The sequence below is a fragment of the Elgaria multicarinata genome, chromosome 3 (genome assembly GCF_023053635.1).
Source record: "Elgaria multicarinata webbii isolate HBS135686 ecotype San Diego chromosome 3, rElgMul1.1.pri, whole genome shotgun sequence".
NCBI classification, from domain to species: domain Eukaryota; kingdom Metazoa; phylum Chordata; class Lepidosauria; order Squamata; family Anguidae; genus Elgaria; species Elgaria multicarinata.
Genome location: NC_086173.1, coordinates 166,249,911 through 166,266,420, shown reverse-complemented (window position 1 = coordinate 166,266,420; position 16,510 = coordinate 166,249,911). Strand labels below are relative to the sequence as shown.

The 16,510-nt window shown below is 40.7% G+C and overlaps 1 protein-coding gene across 1 annotated transcript in view; it reads right to left on the bottom strand.

Annotated features, from left to right (window-relative positions):
* Positions 1-15,224, bottom strand: part of LOC134395749 (uncharacterized) — a gene marked incomplete at its 5' end in the record, with an annotated part of 243,620 nt that extends 228,396 nt beyond the window's left edge. Inside the window, 1 exon segment of the mRNA XM_063121911.1 lies at positions 14,219-15,224. Coding sequence (XP_062977981.1) covers positions 14,219-15,224 — 1,006 coding nt within the window.
* Between the last annotated feature and the right edge of the window lie 1,286 nt (positions 15,225-16,510).

Below are 16,510 nucleotides of genomic sequence, written 5' to 3'. Positions count from 1 at the left end.
AATCCACCATCTCTCCCCGCCTCTCTGGCTGCCAATGACTTTGCCTCTTTCTTCAACGCTAAAATCCAAACTATTCACTCCGATCTGGCCAGCTCTGCTCCGCTCCCAGCTCCTATTCCTCACCTGTCAGTTCCTCCTGCAACTCTCTCGGCATTCCCTTCGATCTCAGCTGATGAACTGTCTAAAATACTGCGCTCATCGAAGCCTTCCACTTGCTCCCGTGATCCGATTCCCTCTCGCGTCTTTATTAATCTTATCCCCGCTATCCTCCCGTCCTTGCTTCACGTCATTAATTCTTCTCTGTCCTCTGGTTCATTTCCTTCTGCTTTTAAACATGCTACAGTCTCTCCCATTCTCAAAAAACCCACTCTTGATCGACTATCTCTGTCTAACTACCGACCTGTCTCTCTGTTGCCCCTTGTCTCAAAGATCCTGGAACGTGTGGTCTACTCTCGTTGTCTTGACTTTCTCTCTAGTAACTCTGCTCTGGATCCTTTTCAATCTGGATTCCATCCTTTGCATTCCACTGAAACAGCCCTTACCAAGATCACCAATGATCTTCTTACTGCCAAGTCTAAAGGCCATTATTCTGGCCTTCCTTCGTCTCACATCAGTCCGCTGGTCTCTGTCCACCACTCTGCCGCTAAGATCATCTTCTTGGCCTGCCGCTCTGACCATGTCACTACACTTCTGAAATCTCTTCATTGGCTTCCAATTCACTCCAGAATCCAATATAAACTTCTCCTGTTGACCTTCAAAGCTTTTCACGGTCTAGCTCCTGCCTATCTCTCCTCTCTCATCTCACACTATTACCCCGCTCGTGCCCTCCGCTCCTCTGATGCCATGCTTCTCGCCTGCCCAAGGACCTCCACTTCCCTTACTCGGCTTCGTCCTTTTTCTTCTGCTGCCCCTTACGCCTGGAATGCTCTTCCAGAACACTTGAGAACTACAAACTCAATCACAGCTTTTAAAACTCAGCTAAAAACTTTTCTTTTCCCTATAGCTTTTAAATATTGAGTTTGTTCTGACTCTATACTGTTAGCTTCACCCCACCCGGTGCCTGTTTACACTTCCCTGTGCCTGTTTGCATTCTCTTTCCCTCCTTATTGTTTGCTACAACTTTATTAGATTGTAAGCCTATGCGGCAGGGTCTTGCTATTTACTGTGTAATCTGTACAGCACCATGTACATTGATGGTGCTATATAAATAAATAATAATAATAATAATAAAGGACCCACTGCGATCTTTTTGCATTGCACTTTGAGGACAGAATGTGTCCGATGCCTCCGTCTGCCCGGTTTTGTGGGATCAGTTCCAGTTGTTGCGGACTGAGGATGTGGACAAGGTGCTTGCAGCAATGCAGCCAACCCCTTGCCCTCTCGATCCCTGTCCCTCCTGGCTAATAAAAGCTAGCCGAGGGGGTGTGACAGGTTGGGTTATCTAGATCCTGTTCAATCGGGCTTCAGGCCTGGTTTTGGAACAGAACTGCCCTGGTTGCCCTGTGGGATGACCTTTGCAGGGAGAGGGACAAGGGGCAATTGACCCCATTGATTCTTTTGCACTTTTATATTGTAGATTTATACTGTGGTTGTATTTTGTGGTTTTAATTTTTGTAAGCCGCCCAGAAAACTTCAGCGGTTGGATGGTGCAGAAATGCAATAAATAAACTGAAACGGAATCCTGGCAGGATGGAAACTTTGTGGGCGAGTGGTTCCAGACTCTGGCGGAGAGGCTCATTGCCTGTTCTGGGTGGGGTACCCTCCTCCCTGTGAAAGCTCCAGTTCGTACTTTCATGGGAACTCTGAGACCCATCTGTGTTGCTGAGGGAACTGCACCGGCTGCCTATTTGCTATCGGGCCAGGATTAAGGTTCTAGTCCAAGTGTGCAAAGTCACAAACAACTTGAGACCAGGATGCCTGAGAGAGCGCCTTCTCCCCTATGAACCTGCCCTGTCATTGTGGTCACGTGAGGGCCTGCTCCTGGTGGTTCCACATGCTCAGTATGCGGAAAGAGTTTCAATCGCAACGTGAATCTTTAAAGCACATCAAAACATCCACATAGGCGAGGAGCCCTAGAATGCGGAAAGTGCTTTGCTTGCAGGACACATCTGAAGTGGCCTCATAGAATACAAATTGGGGAGAAGCCCTATAAGGGCTCAGAGCGCAGAAAGAACTGTGCTCAGAGTGCACACTTCAAACGACATCAAAGAATTCACAGAGGGGAGAAGCCCTATAGATGCTTAGACAGTGGAAGTAGCTGCAGCCAGAGCTGCAAACTTAGATTTCATCAAAGCACTCACACAGGGGAGAAGCCCTATAGGTGCTTAGAATGTAGAAAATTTACTCAGAGGGTGGAAACCGATGCTCAAGTTGACGTTTTCATCAGCAAGCAAGGGGCGCTACTCAAAAACCCCCTAGGAAGTGGAAGAAGCAACAGTTAGGCCTTAAGGAGTGTTCAGTAGCCATTCAAATGATGTTGGTGCCAAAAGCACTTATTTCTATTTCAAACATTGCCGGTTTGGATCACTGAAAGCCCACCACAACATTGGCAGTATCAATTAAATGTAGCAATATGAGAAGGGTGGGTGGGGAATCCCTGGACTTGGCAGGTTATTCTGAGACCACCCCACCCCACCATAGAAATCCCTCGATGGAAGACGATGTTTCTAAACAGTGGATTCACAAGGAAGGGGTAAAGTGGGAGGGAGTTTCAGTGTGCGTGTTCAGACGACATTCCAGGGACTGTGGTTAGTTAGACTGTGGTTCTCTGGGATTAGCACTAACCATAAGCTGTGCTGCCACACAAAACACTTTAAGCTAAGGTTAGAGCCTCTAAGTATGCTGCAGACAGTCTGGCGGGTTAGGAAGTGACCAAGGCTTAGTAAACTGCATCGGACACAACACTCAAACCATGCTGCTTAACCAAAAAGCCTTAACCAGCAGGGTTAAAGGTGTCTTTTGAACATGTACAATAAGTGTCTTGCCAATTTGGAAGTATAATTGTGGTCCTCATTGAATTATAGCATCTGAAATAGGCATAAGTGACCCACTCTGGATGGTGTGGGAAAGGGATCTTGGAATCCATGTAGAGAAAGATATTTGGAATGCTTCTTAAAACAATATCGGTTTAAAATAGGGAATTAATAGTAAAACTGACCCACAAATGGTATCTTACACCAAGGAAATTCTCAATGGTGAGGGCCGGGGCATCCCCGGAGTGTAGAGAAGGGACATGTTAGCATATGTTGAGGGGTTTAATGGAATTCTTTTATACGTTATTGTAAAACGCCACAGTGCCAGAAATGGTGAGGCGGCACTATAAAAATGCTTTAAATAAAAAATTAAAAAATAGAACATATTTGGCGGGCCTGCGCTAAGGTAAATCAATTTTGAAAATCAGTGTTTTAAGAGAATAGTTTGATCATGGGCAATGGGATCAGCCATCTCCAGATTTAGCCTTGTAAGATTTACTGTATATTTGGGATTCGATGGTGAAAAGAAAAAAACTTTTGAGCCTCTCATCATCAGCGGCAAGATGGTTGATAGTAAAACACTGGAAGGATTGGAACGGCCTTCCTATTGAAAGGTGGTAACCAAGAGTATAGCAGAAATCGCTCACCTTCAGTAATGGAGCATGAAAAGAGGTTCACTCACAATTTGCACTTTCAAACCCATGGAGAAATCCACACTGGGGAGAGGCCATATAAATGCTCGTGGAAAGATTTTCAGTCATTGTGCAAGTCTTCCATCCCATCAAAGTAGGCATACAGGGGAGAGGTTTTAAAAGACTCCCAGAAGAACGAATACAATTGGAGTAGAATATTTCATCAATCAACCTTGATGACCCATAGAAAATTCACACAAGCATGGAGTGCTGAAAATGTGGAAGAAAAGTCCCCACCGCATGTCCGACTGTGGGGAAGGAACTTTCCCTGGAGCCAGCACCTTCCAAAGCTCTCGGAGTAGTCCTGGCTTAAGCATTTGCCTGCTGATCTAGGAGGAATAAACTTTGCCTGACGCTGTGAGTCCCCATGGCCATGAGGATTGTTCCAGGAGTGCAGTTCTGGTAACCACCTGGCCAGTTTCCCCCAGAATCTCCGGGTTTTCATACCCTCTAGGGGGCTCCAGGGGAATTTTAAATTTATTTTAAAACCTCTGGGAATAGCGTGGGGGGCGTGGGGGAGCAGGCTGCATGTTTTCTGGACTCAAGGAAAGTAAACAGATCGCATTCGCCATTAGCCTGGCTGGGGAATATTTGCGCCCGGATGGACAATCCCTGTGGGAGAGGCTGCTGCAGCAGCAGTAGTGGCAGCAGCAGCATGGGGCGAGGGGGCGGTAGTGGTGGTGACCAGTGAGGCAAGGCAAGGCGGGCACTGTTTAATAAATTCTTCCCCGTGGCATCCGTACAGTACTGTCCCCAAAGGCACAGACTAATATATATAAGGTGCTGGAAAGCACACAACTACCCAAACCATAAATGGGTTTCTTGTTAATCATCTCTCTTCACTAGTGGTTTGGGTAGTTGTGTGCTTCCAGGAACCTTATATATATTAGTCATTTAAAAACTACTGCCTCCTATTTATTTTTTCCCAAAGTCACAGACAACATGTCTTCCTAGCATAATTTTTTATTATTATTTCAAACATCACAGACATCCATACCACAAGAACATTACAAAGAGTACAAACAAAAGTACAATAAAAAAAACCATCTAAGGTTAAGGTGTACTTTCGGCTTTCTTCATATCAGAAATGCGAACTATATTTTCTCATTCCTCCATTACATTTAACACAGTAAACAAATTCATTTCTTTCTTCTATCTTAACTACATCTCCACAGACAAATATATCGTTTCTCTCGGTTTCTTGCAAAAATGCTATCAGAGCTTTCCGTTCAGATATAAACGTGGATGTGGACTTTTCTCTCGTCATCGATGTGAGTTTTGCCATTTCCGCCAACTCCAACATCTTCAATATCCATTCATTTTTTTGAATTCAAGAGTGTGTTTGTATCCAGAATGCTTTGGCTTTTTTACAAGTCCACCAAAGATGATAAAAGTTTCCTCCTTCTCCTAATTTCCAACAGTTTCCCGAGGGACTCTTATACATTTCAGCCAACTTTACAGGAGACATATACCATCTGTACATCATATTAAAAAATTCTCTTTAAGTCTTGAACATAATGTAAATTTCAAACCTTTCCACCCCATATTCTCCCACTGTTCCATTGAAACGTTATATCCAAAGTTTTGAGCCCATTTTATCATAGTCTTTTACCTGCTCATCCTCTGCCTCGTTCTTTAATAAAAGTTTATGTATCTTTGAGATAACATGTTCATCATTTGGACATAACGTCATTTCAAATTCAGATTTTGATCGCTCAAACCCACCATTCTTTTGTCTATTTTAAACCTTTCCATGACATGTGCACAAGGAAACGTAATTTGTACATACCAAAACAGTTATGACCATCTTTCAGCAGTTCCTCCCTTGATTTTAACTGAGATTCATCTTGTGACATTTGTAATACATCATTAAATGTCAACCATTTAGGCATATTTATCAATTCCCTTCTATGAATACCCCCCTGGGCCGATACCCAAAGTGGTATTTTATGACAGAACCTTGGTTTCCGTTAACCTTGGCTTTATCGTACCACAAATAGCCATGCCATCCAAATCTCAATTCGTGTCCTTCGAGTTCCAACAGTCTCCTATTTTTCATCAACACCCAATCTTTCATCCACATTAAACAGCAGTCTGAGAAATACACTTTGAGGTCCGGTAGGCCCAGCCCTCCTCTTTCTTTTGCATCCTGCAATATTTTAATTTTAACTCTTGGGTTTTTTGATTGCTGTATAAACATAGATCTCTCTCTCTCTCTCTCTCTGTCACTGCTCAAATGGTAAATCCAATGTTACAATGGGTATTGTTTGAAACAAAAATAACATTCTAGGCAAAGCATTCATTTTAATTGTTGCAATTCTCCCCAAAAGTGACAGTTGAACCTTTTCCCATCTTGCAAAACCTTTAACTTCATTCCAAACCTTAACATAATTATTATGAAATAACATAAAATTCATGTTTGTCAAGAATAGTTCCCAAATAAGCTTGGCCACAGCATAAAGAACTTGATCAGGAGGGCTTTAAACTGAATCTTATGGGGATGGGAGACGTAAACTTCAAGGCAACAATAGATGTGGGCCCATGCATCCTAACGCAGAGAACAGCTCCAATAGTGCCCCAAGATATTGTCCAAAACAATATAGGAACAAAGCCAGACTATAAAGCACAGGTCTTCGATGCCTATATGCTAATGCCCAGAGTGTGGGAAACAAACAGAATGAACTTGAACTTTTATTACATGAAGGCAAATACGACATGATAGGTATAACTGAAATTTGGTGGGATGACTCCCATGACTGGAATATAGCAATTGAAGAATGTAACTCATTCAAAAAGAGCAGAAGAAATCGAAAGGGAGGCGGAGTTGCACTATATGTTAAAAATACCTATCCCTGCACAGAAATACAGGCGGATCAGACTGGGAGCCCCATCTGGGTTAAAAGAAATGTGGTGAGGACTAAAAAGAAAATTATAATTGGAGTCTACTACTGATCACCCAATCAAGGAGAAGACGAGGACTAAACAAGTTCAGGGGGCAGGATTGCAGTCTGAGATTGATAAACAAATAGTCAAGGAACAACTAATTTCCTTGAATGAGATCAAATCTCCAGGGCCTGATAAACTTCATCCTAGAGTAATGAAGGAGCTAGCGGAAGAACTCTCAGAACCACCGTCTATTATCTTTGCGAAATCATGGAAGACGGGTGAGGGGCCGTATGTCTGGAGGAGGGCTAACGTTGTCCCTTCTTCAAACAGGGCAAAAAGGAGGAACCTGGGAAAAGACAGGCCAGTCAGTCTGACATCCATCCCTGGGAATATTCTGGAGCAGATTCTTAAGAAGTCAATCTGGAAGCACCTTGAAAACAATGCAATGATTACAAGAAGCCAACAGGGATTTGTCAAGAACAAATCCTGTCAGACTAATCTGACCTTATTGTTTGATTGGGTAACCTCCCTTGTGGACTGTGGGAATGCTGTGGATGTCATATATATTGCCTTCAGCAAAGCTTTTGACAAAGTGCCCCATGATATTCCGATAAACAAAAGAGATAAAAGTGGGCTAGATGGAACAACTATTGGGTGGATACAGAGTTGGCCACAGACTCAGACTCAAAGAATGCTTATCAACAGTACCTTCTCAATCTGGGGGGAGGTAAGGAGTGGGGTACCGCAGGGATCAGTCCTGGGCCCAGTGCTCTTCAACATTTTTATTAAATGTTGAAGGAGGTGCAGGGAACGCTTATCAAGTTTGCAGATGACACCAAATTGGGTGGGATAGCTAATACCCTGGAAGACAGAAACAAACTTCAAAGTGATCTTGATAGGCTGGAGTGCTGGGCTGAAAACAACAGAATGAAATTTACTAGGGATTAATGCCAACTTCTACACCTAGGAAAAGGAAACCAAATGCACATTTACAAGACAGGGGATACCTGACTCAGCAATACTACAAACAAGAACCACCTTGGAATGTTCTAGATCACAAGCTGAATATGAGCCAACACTGTGATATGGCTGCAAAAAAAGCAAATGCTATTTTGGGCTGCTTTAACAGAATTCTTTGATGCTGCTTAAGGTGTGAGCTCTGAGCAAAGATCTTGCGACACGCAAAGCATTTATTTTGTTTTTAATTGATTTTTATTGCTTTTCCACATAATTAAACAAACACCATTACAATAAGGAAACAACAACAACACAACATACTACATACATTTGAATAAATGTTGAATACATATATATTGAGTAACTACTAACTATTACCTATCCTATCATACAATATAACCATTCTTAACATATAAGTGCACCCCCCACCTCGGGATCTATTCCTGCTTCCAAAATCTCATACTCTCCTCTCCTGGTGGTTTCCCACTTCCCTTAGTAAACACAAATATTAGGAACTGTTTCCAAATTCCTTCAAACTCATTTATTTTAGTTATACCTTTTCTCCATTTAATATTACAAGTCAATTTATCATTAATAGCTATATCCCATACTTCTTTGTACCATTCTTCAATAGAATATTCCCCTTGAATCTTCCAGTTCCTAGCTATCATCAATCGTGCTGCAGTCATCAAACTCGATATTAAATCTTTCATTTCTTTTCCACATTTTAAATCTTCATATAGTGACAGTAAGGCAATTTTTGGTGTTTGTTCTATTTTCATTCGCACTATTTCTTCAATTTCCAAAAACACCATCTTCCATAATCTTTGTACATATTTGCATTCCCACCACATATGTAAATACGTTCCTTTTCCCCCACATCCTCTCCAACAGTTTGCTGAATGCTGATTATTTATCTTATTCAATCTAATCGGGGTTAGGTACCACCTCCACAAAATTTTAAAATAGTTCTCTTTTATTCTCACTGACATACTTCTCAACACTCTTTGTTTCCAGAGTCCCTCCCAGCTCTGTCGTCCTATTTGTACCTTCAAATCTGTCTCCCATACCATTTTTCCTGCACTATCCGTTAGCCCTTCCTCTAGCAGTATTTTATATATTTTACTCATTAACCCTTTTAATGCTAAACTTCCTCCCTTACACTTTTCCCTTTTAACTATTAATTCCTCAAACTTCGTCAATTCTCTACAAACTCTATTTTCTCTAATCCACTTTTTATTCCACTGTTCTAATTGCCTATACTCTAACCAAGTTAATTTTTTCTCCTTTAAAAGCTCTTCCATATCTTCTCTTGTATTTATTTCTCTTAACCAATCCTTTAATTTCATTTTATTTTTCTCTTTTAATATTTAACTTAATCTACCCTTCAGTTCCTCCGAGAAATTCTTTAACATTATTACCGGTGACAAAGGAGAGTTGCTCGGAAGCCCCTTTAAATTTACTCCAAATTTCCGATTGAGACCTCAGGAGTGGATTATCTATACTTTCAACCCATTTTATCCCTCCTTCCTTAAAAAAAACATTTTCCAAACTCATATCTACATTACTTGTGGTTTTATCCTCCATCCAATCTAAATCTCCTACTCCTATAATTGCTTCTACAATATGTCTTAACCTATTTGCTACATAATATAGTTTTATATTTGGGAGACCCATTCCTCCCTTTTTTTGGCTTAAATACCATTTATTCTTATTTACCCTCGCTTTCTTATCTCCGTTACAATATTTGTTTATAATATTTTGCCAACTTTTTATCTCTAATTCTGAAATTTTTATTGGTAACATCCGAAACACAAAATTAATCTTTGCTAAAATCTTCATTTTTATTAATGCTATTCTTCCAAACCAGGATAAATTTAATCTTTTATATTTTTCCAATTTTGCTAAAACCTATTTTTTTACCTCGTTAAATTCTCCTTTTCTAAATTATCTACATTTTTCGTAATTTTAATTCCCAAATATCTAATCTGTTCCTTAACTCTCATTTCTATTCCCTTTCGTTCCCATTCCTTTTCTTCCTTCTTAGTATAATTAAACAAAAACATCTCTGATTTGGACCAATTTATTCTTAATCCAGTAACTTCTTCAAATTCTCTCAATTGTTGTTTAATTCTATCTATTTTTCTTATTGGATTCTTAATAGTCAATAGGGTATCATCCACAAACGTATTCAATTTTATTTTTCTTACATCACCAATTCCTTCTATCTCTCCATCATCTCTTATTGCGTTCGCCAATACTTCCATAACCATTACAAACAGGTCCGGCGAGAGCGGACATCCTTGTCTTGTACCTCTGGCTAGTCGTGTCTTATCGGTGAGTCCGTCGTTACCACCACTACAGCTGTATTTTGGGAATATAACTGTTCTATTATAGTTTTAAATTTATTTCCAAATCCCATTTTATCTAGAATAATCTTTAATGCCTGCCATCTCACACAATCAAAAGCCTTAAAAATATCCAATGCCAAAATTCCTGCCTTGATCTTAGATTTTTTTATCACATGTATTGCATTTAAAACTCTTCCCACTAAACTATGCATCTGCCTCCCCGCCACAAATCCACATTGGTCTTCTCCTATATATTCAGATATAAATTTATTTAACCGTTTCGCCAAAATAGATGAAAAAAATTAGCATCTTGATTTATTAATGAAATAGGTCTATATGAGTCAGGGATAGTCAAATCTTTATCTGGTTTTGGAATTAATATTATCAATGAATGTTCCCATGATTCTGGTATCTTCTCTCCTTGTAATATAGCGTTATAAAGTTTCAATAATTTCGGAACTAAAAACCCTTTAAAGACCTTATAATATTCTGATCCTAAGCCATCTGCTCCCGGTGATTTACCCACTTTCAGATTATCGATTACATCTTCAACTTCTCTTTGAGTTATTACCTTCTCCATTAGCTCTTTATGTTCTATTTTTATTCCCTTCTTTATATACCTTTCTATATAATCCTCCAGCTTCTTTTTTTGCATATCTTTACCCTTATATAATTCCTGATAAAATTTCTGAATTTTTTTTTTTATTTTATCCTTCATTGTATGACAAGAATTCCCTTGATTATCCTTCAATGCTCCTATCCCATTTCTCGCTTTTTCCTTTTGTGTGAGTCTGGCAAGCAATCTAGAATTTTTATTACTATTTTCGAAATATTCCCTTTTCATATAAATTATGTTTTTCTGAACCTGTTCTATATTTATATTCTCTAACTCTTTTTTCTTAGCTTGTATTTCTATTAATTTATATTTATTTTTATCCTGCCAATATTCTTCCTCCAAACTCCTAATCTCTATCTCTAACTTCTCCTGCTCTGCATACTGTTGTCTTCTTAAGTTACACATTTCTCTAATACAAATTCCTCTTGCTACGGCCTTCATGGTGTCCCAAACCACTGACCCTGCTGTTCCTCCCTTTTCATTAATCTCCCAGGACTCTGACAATTCCCTCTGAATTTTTTCAACCACTTTATTATATTTAAATATTTTTGTGTTCATTTTCCACCTATACGCTTCTTTGTAATTCTTCTTAACTGTAAATTCTAAACTTAACAATGCGTGATCTGTTACCTTTATTACCCCCATTTCCATTTTACAAATCTTAGTTGCAAACTCTTTTGAGACAAATATATGATCTATCCTGGAGTATGTATGATGAACTGGGGGGTAATATGAGAACCCAGGCTTAGCTCCATTAAGTAAACGCCAACAATCCACATAGTCATTTTCTTTTACTAGTTTATTCATTATAGTGATATTATTTCTCTTTTCAACGTTAGTGGGGTTTGACCTGTCCCATCTATTATCCATAACCATATTAAAATCCCCAGCTAAGATAACATACCCCTCCTTGAATTCTTCTATTTCTTTAAATAATTTTATTAAAAAGTCTCTATGTCTCTCATTTGGGGCATAAACACTGACTAATGTATATACTTTACCTTCAATTTGACCTTTTATCATAAGGAATCTACCATTGTCATCCTTTTTTATAGTTTCTAATATAAATCCACTTTTTTTAAAATCAAAGTGGCCACTCCATTTTTTTTGAAGTCCCCAATGACTTTTCATAATAAACTGACCACTTTATTTTTATCTGATTTACATTATCGAACCCCTGATGTGTTTCTTGCAACATAATTATGTCAGCTCCTTCTTTATTTAGCATTTGTTCTATTCTCCTCCTTTTCACGACTGCCCCCAAACCTTTAACATTGAGTGTTGATACTTTTATTTTTTATCCATAATCACCCTTTTGATGTCTCTTCCGATCCCTTGTGCTCTGTAACTCAAATTCACATACATAAAAACACAAACACCATAAAAAACCTCAAATCCCTTACTCCAACCCACTCCCTACCCTTCCCCCCCACCCCACCCCCACCTCTTCCCACCCCATATCCCCGCAAGTCTATCACTCAGGCCATCTACTTAAGGGGGAGGGGGGGAGGCAGTGCTTCGCCTGGCCGGCAAGGTCTCTATACTTTAACAATTCCATCAACAATTATCTCATAATGCAATTATCAGTTCTATTATATCCCAGATGCCCCAGCCTCACTTCCCTCCCGCCTGTTTCAGCCAAAGTTGCATCATCATACAGACCCAAGCTCTTCAGCAGCTCTTTACCCTGATCCAAAGAGGTTACTCTGTGCTCCCCCCCACCATATGTAAATCTTAAAAATACAGGATAGCCCCACACATATTTTATTGCTTTTTTCACTAGTATTTCCGTTATCTGCTTGACACTGTGTCTCCAATTAAGTGTGTGCTGAGAAAGATAGTTGTAAATTTGCACTGGTTTACCCTTATATTGTAGCAGGGCCATGGATCTCAATTTCTTCATAACTTGCTCTTTTTTATAATAGTTGCCAAATTTCACCAGAATGTCTCTACTAGCTCCTTTATAATTTTGCCCCCCCACTCTATGGATTCTGCCCAAATCACAGTCCTCTATTTCCAAATCAGGCATCATGTCTTTGAGCCATTGCAGGATTAAATCTCTTAAGTTCTCTCCTGGTACTTGAATAAGATGTTTGACGCGTATTGATGAACGATGATTCTGGTCTTCTAATTGGATCAACCTTAATTCATGGTCCTGGAATTGCACATTAGAAGTTTTTTCAAAAAGGTCCTGTCTCTTCTCCATCAAATTTGCTCCTGCTTCCAATTCTTTTATACTTTTAACGTTCTGGGCAATCTTATCAGCCAGCACTGCCATTCGTTTATCTGATCTATCTGCCTGTTGATCCATTTTCTTGAAGATACTTTCATTATTTTCTAATATAAAGCTTTTAATTTCAGCCATGGTGGCTGGCTCCTTGCCAACTGGTGCCTTGCCACCTTCTGCCATTTTAAGATCTGCCGCTGCTATCTCTGTCTCTCCCTGCACTTCTTCCGAAGCCAAGTTCTCCAGGCATGGGAGGTTATGATTACTGGTTTTTTTCCTTGACCAAAAAACTTTTGCACATTCGGTTATAATTTTTTTCTTTGTATTCGACATAGGGCATAAATCTCTTTCTTAACGTCCCGGCTCCCCTCCTTGCCATGGCTATTTTTATCTCTTTGTAGTCAACACAGTCTGTCAGTCCTGCCCAGGATGCTTTTATCTCTTTGTAATTCCGGTGATTAACAGCTTATTCTTCTCTAATAAGGAGTGAGATTCACCATAAATCAAATCAACGTTCGCTGTGAAATCTCATTACAATAACAAGCAGCTTACACAGTCCCGGCACACAGACAGCTCACTTTCGATTTCCATTCTGAAGAGACTGCCCCACCAGCCAAGACCGCATCAATTTTCTCACTCCTTATCTCATTTCCACTTTCGCAAATATCAACAACACCAACAATTAGCATTCATAGTCCTTTTCCAACATATTCATTTGAGATTTATGCCCTTTTAAAGAGAGATAATTGACTTTTCCGGCGTGGCCGGTTAGAACTTCACGAAACTCTTACCGGTTTCATGGCTGCCAGGCTCCGCGCCCCCCAGAATGAAATTTAATAGGGATTAATGCCAACTTCTACACCTAGGAAAAGGAAACCAAATGCACATTTACAAGATGGGGGATACGTGACTCAGCAATACTACAAGCAAGAACCACCTTGGAATTGTTCTAGATCACAAGCTGAATATGAACCAACAATGTGAAATGGCTGCAAAAAAAGCAAATGCTATTTTGGGCTGCTTTAATAGAATTCTTTGATGCTGCTTAAGGCGTGAGCTCAGAGCAAAGATCTTCCGACACTCAAAGCATTAATAGTGCTTCTCCCCAGTGTGAATTCTTTTATGCCCCTTAAGGTTTGTGCTACGAGCAAAGCTCTTCCCGCATCCTAAGCATTTATAGGGCTTCTCCCCAGTGTGAATTCTTTTATGCAGCTTTAGGCTGAAGCTCTTCCCGCACTCAAAGCATTCATAGGGCTTCTCCCCAGTGTGAATTCTTTGATGCCTCTTAAGTTGTATACCATGAGCAAAGCTCTTCCCACACTCAAAGCATTTATGGGGCTTCTCCCCAGTGTGAATTCCTTGATGCTGCTTTAGGTTTGAACTCTGAACAAAGGTCTGCCCACACTCTAAGCATTTATAGGGCTTCTCCCCAGTGTGAATTCCTTGATGCTGCTTAAGCTGTGTGCTCCGAGCAAAGGTCTTCCCACACTCAAAGCATTTACAGGGCTTCTCCCCAGTGTGAATTCTTTGATGCAGCTTTAGGCTGAAGCTCTGAGCAAAGCTCTTCCCGCACTCAAAGCATTCATAGGGCTTCTCCCCAGTGTGAATTCTTTGATGCCTCTTAAGTTGTATACCATGAGCAAAGCTCTTCCCGCACTCAAAGCATTTATGGGGCTTCTCCCCAGTGTGAATTCCTTGATGCAGCTTAAGGCTGCTGCTCTGAGCAAAGCTCTTCCCACACTCAAAGCATTTAAAGGGCTTCTCCCCAGTGTGAATTCGTTGATGCAGCTTAAGGTGTATGCTCTGAGCAAAGCTCTTCCCACACTCTAAGCATTTATAGGGTTTCTCCCCAGTGTGGATTCGTTGATGCCGCTTAAGGTAGCTACTCTGAGCAAAGCATTTCCCGCACTCAAAGCATTTATAGGGCTTCTCCCCAGTGTGAATTCCTTGATGCTGCTTTAGGTTTGAACTCTGAACAAAGGTCTGCCCACACTCAAAGCATTTATAGGGCTTCTCCCCAGTGTGAATTCCTTGATGCTGCTTAAGCTGTGTGCTCCGAGCAAAGGTCTTCCCACACTCTAAGCATTTATAGGGCTTCTCCCCAGTGTGAATTCCTTGATGCTGCTTAAGCTGTGTGCTCCGAGCAAAGGTCTTCCCACACTCAAAGCATTTATAGGGCTTCTCCCCAGTGTGAATTCCTTGATGCAGCTTAAGCTGTGTGCTCCGAGCAAAGGTCTTCCCGCACTCAAAGCATTTATAGGGCTTCTCCCCAGTGTGGATTCGTTGATGCCGCTTAAGGTGTGAGCGGAGAGCAAAGCATTTCCCACACTCTAAGCATTTAAAGGGCTTCTCCCCAGTGTGAATTCGTTGATGCTGCTTAAAATGTGAGCTGAGAGCAAAGCATTTCCCACACTCTAAGCATTTATAGGGCTTCTCCCCAGTGTGGATTCGTTGATGCCGCTTAAGGTGTGAGCTGAGAGCAAAGCATTTCCCACACTCAAAGCATTTATAGGGCTTCTCCCCAGTGTGAGTTCTTTGATGCAAGTTAAGTTGTGAGTTGAAAGTGAATTGTTTTTCACACACTAGGCATTGAATGTTAGAATGAATCTTCTGAGTTTTACTCTGTTTCTTCCTTTTACGAATGTTCTTTTTACTTGGTGCTTCTAGTATTGGAGTTTCACAGACATCTGATCCTTCCAGAGAAATAGATTCGTTTTCCCTCTTCTCTTCAGTTTCAGTTTTCCTTCTCTGGTGTAGGCCATTCTTGTTGCTCTCCCTGTGATCACCTGCAAGTATAAACACAGAAATCATCTTGAAATCTTGGAACAAAACCCACGGTTGCTGATTTGATTCAAAGGATAAAAAAAAAAATCGTTGGTGAGGCAGATCCTTCTAAACATATTAAATATCCCAAATGATCAATAGAACTGAGAACTAGATTGCCATACAATGCTTTCATTTATATGGAATAGCTCATATAAAGTAGTTGAGAGAATAAATGAACAACATAAAATAAAATACACTTAAAATCTGCCATTTTCTCCTAGCAGATCATTTAACTGGGAACTGGAAAGTGGGAATTCAACCCTTATGGTTATTTTCAATGTCTAGTTATATCTTAATTTAAAAAGCAAGCTGTCCAGAGCTGTCTTCTGAAAAGGCTGAACTCTCCTCTCCTCCATGGAGACCATTAAGATAATATCTGTAACATCTTCAATGTTACGCAGATGCAATTATAGCAGCAAAGTAAGATGGGTTGGCAGCCATCTCTGCCACAGAGCAAGTCCATCAATGGGCTTTTCTCAATGTTTTGTCATGTCTTCAGAGTCAATGACATTTGTATTCTGCACTGACACAAAGAAAGAAGAGCTGAAATTCCACCTTCCAGGATCTGGCAAGAAGGCAGAGAGGGAGCCTTACCCATAGGAATCCCATTCCTTACCCAGAGAGGAAAGGATCCCACGATTCTCCTCCATGACTTCTTTGTGCAGAGTCCTCTGGCCTGGGTCCAGCAGAGCCCACTCCTCCTCCGAGAAATGCACGGCCACCTCCTCAAAGGTCACCAGACCCTGAAAGAAGAAGAAGAAATGACATTCTCTTTAAGCATTATGTAGCAATCCATGAAGACAAGGATGGTGAGGTCCTCTTTCTGAATGCCAAAGCATTGTGAGTGACCTTCAAAGCCTTCCTAGCAGCCATCATGGAGAAGAGCAAAGGCTAAAGGGGCAGGTTCTTCCAGGACCAAAGAGATGTGCAGGAGACGGAGGCCCCCAGGACTCCCCTACCTGCCCAGGCTGTGCAGAAACCGC